We start from the raw sequence: 6,986 nt of genomic DNA on the forward strand, positions 1-6,986 counted from the left end.
GGAGCTTTATGGATGAATAAAATACAATGCAAGTCCCTTCTCTTAGTTAAATAATTCCACTTTTTCATATAAAACACAATGGTGAATGAGAAATGTATCTCTAGTGATAAAACACAGTGTGCTATGATACATAGCAGCTCTAGGGGTTTTGAGGTGGAGGGAGAGGCATGCATGTACAGACTGTCACCATAATCAAATACAGACATAATTGGTGATTGTATGGTCTTTCTACTGGCAGTAAAAAAACATGATTTGTTTCTATACAAAAATCTAAATCTAATCTAATAGGTGTTCCACATGGGTGTTAAAGGATAACTCCACTATTTTGGGAAATTAGCTTATTTAACATCTTCCCTGGAGTTAGACAAGAAGATGCATACCTTTTTTGTCTCTGTGCGTGCATTTTAGCTTTGGGAATAGATGCTCCGTTAGCATAGCTTAGCTTCATCACTGGAAGTGAGGCAGGACAGTAGCCTTACAGTGCCTTACAGTGTATTGCAAGGTCTGACATTGACCAAACTTGATATGCATGACCTTGGTGGGCTCTAGGTCAACTCCTGAAAAGGGGGTCAATGTCAGACCTTGCAATCAAAAGTTAGGGGCGCACTGAAATTATGGCAAGGGTTATTAGCCCCCTAACTTTTGATTGCAAAGTCTGACATTGACCCCCTTTTCAGGAGTTGACCTAGAGCCCACCAAGGTCATGCATATCAAGTCTGTTCAATGTCAGACCTTGCAATACACTGTAAGGCACTGTAAGGCTACTGTCCTGCCTCACTTCCAGTGATGAAGCTAAGCTATGCTAACGGAGCATCTATTCCCAAAGCTAAAATGCACGCACAGAGACAAAAAAGGTATGCATCTTCTTGTCTAACTCCAGGGAAGATGTTAAATAAGCTAATTTCCCAAAATAGTGGAGTTATCCTTTAAAACAGAGCCTGTTATCAAACCAAATATCTAAATATTTATAAGATTCTATGATTTAAATTTGAGATCCCTGACGTGTATGAATGCTAATATTATGAGTATTGATCACACCTTGAAAATAAAATACACTTTGTTTTATCGGAATAAGATACGCTTGTGATTAATGAGAGGTATCTGAAAGGCATCAAAAGCAGACGTTTGTAGTGGCCAGTTTAAAGTGGAGCCATACAATATTGTATCATCTGCATAAAAATGTACATCACAATGCAGAGAAGAGAATACCATATTATTTATATAGTATATGTATGTAAATAAAAAAGGGACCCTTGTGGGACACCTTGTGGGAGAGCTTGATTTGATACCATCAGCAACAGCAACACGTTCCAGTGTTTCCCCTAGGATTTTTTTCAGGGGGGTGGTAGGCCCCCCGAAACTACTAGTGTTGTCACGGGGTGCATGTGTCGTCGATACGTGGTGTCAACAGTGTCGTCATAGACGCGCGCAGTAAGGCGGTTGTTATTATCCGTGCATTTCTCTACACTGAGCTGAAATTAAACGATTGCACATAAATTAGGTAAATAAATATGAAAAATATATACAACACATACATTTACTTATTTACAATTGTACATACAGTAGTGACAACACACATGAACTATTTACAATACAGGGAGGCACATACAACACTAAACTATTTACAACCAGTGTCAGAGCAAGCGCACTCAAGTTGTTCGGAAATTCTGAGGGCTCAGAGTGCACACTGGATGCTCTGACCGAAGAGTCAGTTTATCAGAGCGGAGCAGATTTTCAGAGTGAATTTATTAACTCACCTTAACTACTATGAAATCAGTTTTTTTTTGTCTTTTCCTGTTTTCGGATATACATAAAAAATTAAAAATAAATAAAAAAAAAAGATTATGAATGAATGAATAATCTTTATTGTCATTGTCACAATGGTACAATGAAATTTAAAATGCAGCCCTAGATGCTAACAATCGCACAATCCTAGATATTAAAAAAAAATATATAGTGTGAGACATAATAGACATAACGGGGGGTATAAAAGAAAATTGCACTATTCCCTTGGTGTTGTGTGTGTGTGCATGTGCGTGGGGGGGGGGGGGGTAGGGAGATTGTTGTTTAAAGTTTTTGCTGAGTTTAGTGCACTTATGGCCCGGGGATAAAAACTGAACTTAAGTCTGTTAGTCCGGGTGGGCATGACGCTGAAACGCCTGCCCGAGCGCAGCTGTATGAGGTGTTTGTTGCCAGGGTGGTGTGGGTCCTTAAGTATTTTCACTGCTTTCTTAACTCAATCAGTGCCAGCTATTAGACTGGGCCCGCTGTAGTTAGGCCAGCTTTCCATTACAACTTTTCACTGTGCGTCACGTTGTTTGTAGAGCTGAACCTATATTTTATATATATCATTGTCAATTGACAGTAAGAACCTTCCGTTCAAGATGCATAAAATAATTTTTTTTTTCATCAATACGTTCCCGTTTTATACCGTGGTGAATATGAGTGTTATATCGGAATGATCTGGAATAATTCCTGCAAGGCTATTTATAAGGCGCTAAGCTAATAACGTTAAATCCATTGGCGTTTCGTCCCTACACACGACACAGTTAAAAATCCAAATGCATATGATCCGTACTATGTTCCATCATGAATGCATAAAAGGGGGTGGGGGGGCGGGGAAGTAGTTTCTGATTAATTGATTGCCAATAACGCCATTCATTATTACCACAACATAGGCTGATCTGGGGGATGGCTATTAAATCCTTGCACGATCAAGCTGAAATTGACGTCAAATTGCTCTTACCTTTGGCCGGTTGGATTCCAAAAATAATTTTCCAATTATTTGATCGCCATCTGGTAGATCATATGTCCATTGGCCCATTCCATAATCCTTTACTGCATAATGAATTCGGCATCCCAAAGAGTATTCCATGCGATCGAGTGAAGCCCTCGCTTCAGACTAACAAAAAAGTCCGCCCGGAGAGATTTCGAGATTTGACACCTGGTCTGCAACAGGGGTTACTGCATTCTCGAGACAGCGCCACTACCAGGATCTGGCCAGTACTGCACCTTCGGACTCCCAATATGCCTTTTCCAACCAAAATACAGCTCTGTGACAGTGAATAGGATATTAATATCAGAAAAAAAAGAAAAACAAACCAAAAACGTAATATTACGTGGCTGGCACCCAACGGTTGTCGGGCAAACACGTAATATTACGTGGATGGCCCCGAATGACAGCGGGAGTTATATAGTTCTTCCAGTGAGGGGAGAGGGCATCCAATGATTTTTTGGGCCGAGTTGACGACCCTCTGGAGCGCCTTCCTCTCTGCGGCTGTTCAGCTGAGGAACCACACATTGATGCAGGTGAGGATGCTTTCCACAGAGCAGCAGTAAAAGGACACAAGCAGGTCTTGTCTGAGGTGGTATTTCCTGAGTATTCTCAGGAAGTAGAGTCTCTGTTGTGCCTTCTTCACGATCGCCTTGGTGTTGGTTCTCCAGGTCAGGTCATCCTCCAGGTGGACGCCCAGGAATTTGATGACTGAGACTCTCTCCACGCATCCCCCGTCGATGTACAGGGGCTGTATGTCGGTCTTCTTCCTCCTGTAGTCCATGATCATCTCCTGACCCTGACACTGAGTTCAGGAATCAGGGATTATATCTGATACATATCTTTCAGTTGAAGCTCTTATTAGGTTTCTGTACTGAGCCAAAGTGTTGGAGACGTCTCACTGAAACACTGGAGTCACATGGTTAAGTGTCGGTGCCATTTCCTCTGTTTCCATTAATTGTCTGCATTTCCTAAGAAAATCTACAAGGTGGTGCTATCGAGCAGCCAGAGAGCTCCATGTTAGCTACTCCTATTTATTAAATATCTCCAATCTGAAGGTTTAAGGCCACCCTATTCAGATTTGAGTGCTTTTGTGTAAAAAAAGATTTTTTTATAATAATAATAATAACAATGTAAACAAAGGTGCAGATGAGTGATAACTAGATGAGAACCAGGTTTAGACATAGTAATAACTAGATGAGAACCAGGTTTAGACATAGTAATAACTAGATGAGAATTTCCTGAAATTCCTGGATGCCTGAATTTCCCCAAGGGGATCAATAAAGGAATATCTTATCTTATCTCTTAGAACCAGGTGCAGACATAGTGATACGTAACTAGATGAGAACCAGGTGCAGACATAGTGATAACTAGATGAGAACCAGGTGCAGACATAGTGATAACTAGAGGAGAACCAGGTGCAGACATAGTGATAACTAGATGAGAACCAGGTGCAGACATAGTGATAACTAGATGAGAACCAGGTGCAGACATAGTGATAACTAGAGGAGAACCAGGTACAGACATAGTGATAACTAGATGAGAACCAGGTACAGACATAGTGATAACTAGAGGAGAACCAGGTACAGACATAGTGATAACTAGAGGAGAACCAGGTACAGACATAGTGATAACTAGATGAGAACCAGGTGCAGACATAGTGATAACTAGAGGAGAACCAGGTACAGACATAGTGATAACTAGATGAGAACCAGGTACAGACATAGTGATAACTAGATGAGAACCAGGTACAGACATAGTGATAACTAGAGGAGAACCAGGTACAGACATAGTGATAACTAGATGAGAACCAGGTGCAGACATAGTGATAACTAGAGGAGAACCAGGTGCAGACATAGTGATAACTAGAGGAGAACTAGGTGCAGACAAAAGGGGTAAAAATGGATTCATATCCCATTTCATGAATTAATTTCATGGGATCTTTAAAATCGACTCATGACTCATAATGACCTCATAATGACCTCATAATGATGCTGAGATGTGTTGCTCTACTTTGGTAGGAGTGCTGGCGGGTCACGACAATCGTGTGAGCTGTCTAGGCGTGACAGACGACGGCATGGCTGTGTCCACCGGGTCCTGGGACAGCTTCCTGAAGATCTGGAACTGACGCATCAGATGAGCCGTGCATATAAGCAAAATACACATGACACAACACACACAGACACACACACACACAGACAAGACAGACAGACTTGCACGCACGCACAATTCACATTTTGGGACACAGTTTGCACACTGTATTTACACTGTACGTAAGATATACACATACACATACACATACCAACTGAAACTGTACATAATATATACAACAAGAATTAGGTATGAGTTTTCACACACGCACGCACACACACACACACACACACACACGCATGCACACACACACACACACACGCACCACACACATACACACACACACACACACACACAGACACACACAGACACACACACACACATTGAGTGCAGAAAGGCAGCAAATTGAAACACATGCCCACACTAGCCCACAACTGATTTTGTGTAATCAACAGCAAGGCTACAGTACCATTCACATGTCAAATTTGCTTCAGTTTAAAATGTGCCCCGTAATATACAATAAAATATTTATATCTGCTCAAATAAAAACACAAACACAGACTCAAAACAATCTTTAACTCAGACCAAAACACATAGTTTCCCTCACACATACACACCTACACACACACACACACACACACACACACACACACACACACACACACACACACACACACACACACACACACACACACACACGTACACATGTACACACCAAATGCACACAACGCACATACACTTTTTTTTCTGAGAACCACTCACTCCTCGAGCTAAACCAGGGGAGAGGATGTGATTGGACGATATTCTGTCTTTGTTTACTCTAAAAAAATTAAATAAAAAAGAAGAAAAAAAAAGTCCGAAATGCACTTCAAACTGATTTTCTGTAAAACTACACTTTTTCTTTGTCTCAGTGACGGTGACATTTGAAGGAATGACAAAAAAAACAAAAGACCAAAAAAAACAAAAGATACAAAAAAGCTCGGTAACACTTGAAGGTTCTCATATAAGGCACTGATTGACCGTAGTCACACAGTCGTCCATTTTGTTAGTATGTCATGCCCGGAGGGGTGGAAAGGAATCCCAACCTGAGCCACGACATAAGAGGAAAATGGCCGCCGTGTGAATATGGTCGATTGAAGCCTCCAGATGAAGAAGCATCCTTTTATTTTATTTTAAAAAGAATTCATCTAAATTATGAGTGTGAATATTATGCATCACCTGAGTACCCAACCTCCTAGTTGTATGGAACATGCAGTCTTTAGATAAACGGAAAACATTGGAAAACAAAACTAAATAATTTACTGATATGATTCTTTATCTGAAGGATTCATTACGGCTTATAGCTATGAATACATAGTTGATAAGATCTTTATACAGCGTTATAAACCCCTTACTGGGTTTGTATTCAGGTTTCTTTCCCTTCTGTTCTCGCATCATAATCTATAATTAACGACTTTCCCCCTAAATAACCTCTTCACCTAATACCTGATAAAGACCTTGTAAACTACTAATCCACATATTTATAAGCCATGCATTAGTGACTTAGCCAGGGGTGTAAAAAGTACCAAGAAATTATACTTAAGTGAAAGTATGGGTACTGTCTCAAAATCTTGCTCAAGTATCTGGTTAAAAACACACTTGAGTAAAAGTCAAAAGTTTCTACTTTTAAATGTACTTAAGTACTAAAAAGTTAAAGTAAAAACTTCTGATAGCAGGTGTTTAATCAAAGATCCCAGCTTTCTAGTCTTGTACAAGGACCAATCAGCATGGGTATGGGCGGGTTCATTTTCCATTGATGGGTATTTGATTGGCTGTTTTTAAATAAAATGCGGTCGCAGGATTAATAACGTTAAAGTTAGTTCGGCCAGAGAAACAAATATACTAATTAAAATGGTTGGACCTGCGAGATTTGTACTTTGTACTTTGTAGGTCTGCATTTAAAATTGTCTCTGAAATGTAATTGAGTAAAAGTACAAGTATACAAACCTAATAATACTAGAGTAAAGTACAAATCCCCAAAAACAGTACTTAAGTATTGTAACGAAGTACAATTCCTCAAGTACTTTACACCCCTGCTTAGCACATATTCCCTGTTGCTAAAGTGTTACCGAAAGCTACACCT

At 40.1% G+C, this 6,986-nt stretch overlaps 1 protein-coding gene across 3 annotated transcripts in view; it reads left to right on the plus strand.

Annotated features, from left to right (window-relative positions):
* gnb2 (guanine nucleotide binding protein (G protein), beta polypeptide 2) overlaps positions 1 to 5,563 on the plus strand; it is a 56,035-nt gene extending 50,472 nt beyond the window's left edge. For all 3 annotated transcript variants that reach the window (XM_084319764.1, XM_084319765.1, XM_084319766.1), the window contains one exon: positions 4,795 to 5,563. In XM_084319764.1, coding sequence (XP_084175890.1) covers positions 4,795 to 4,901 — 107 coding nt within the window. In that variant the 3' untranslated portion in view covers positions 4,902 to 5,563. The remainder of the gene's footprint in view (positions 1 to 4,794) is intronic.
* Positions 5,564 to 6,986: the final 1,423 nt, after the last annotated feature.

This window comes from Notolepis coatsorum (genome assembly GCF_963971535.1).
Source record: "Notolepis coatsorum genome assembly, chromosome: 8".
Classification (NCBI taxonomy): domain Eukaryota; kingdom Metazoa; phylum Chordata; class Actinopteri; order Aulopiformes; family Paralepididae; genus Notolepis; species Notolepis coatsorum.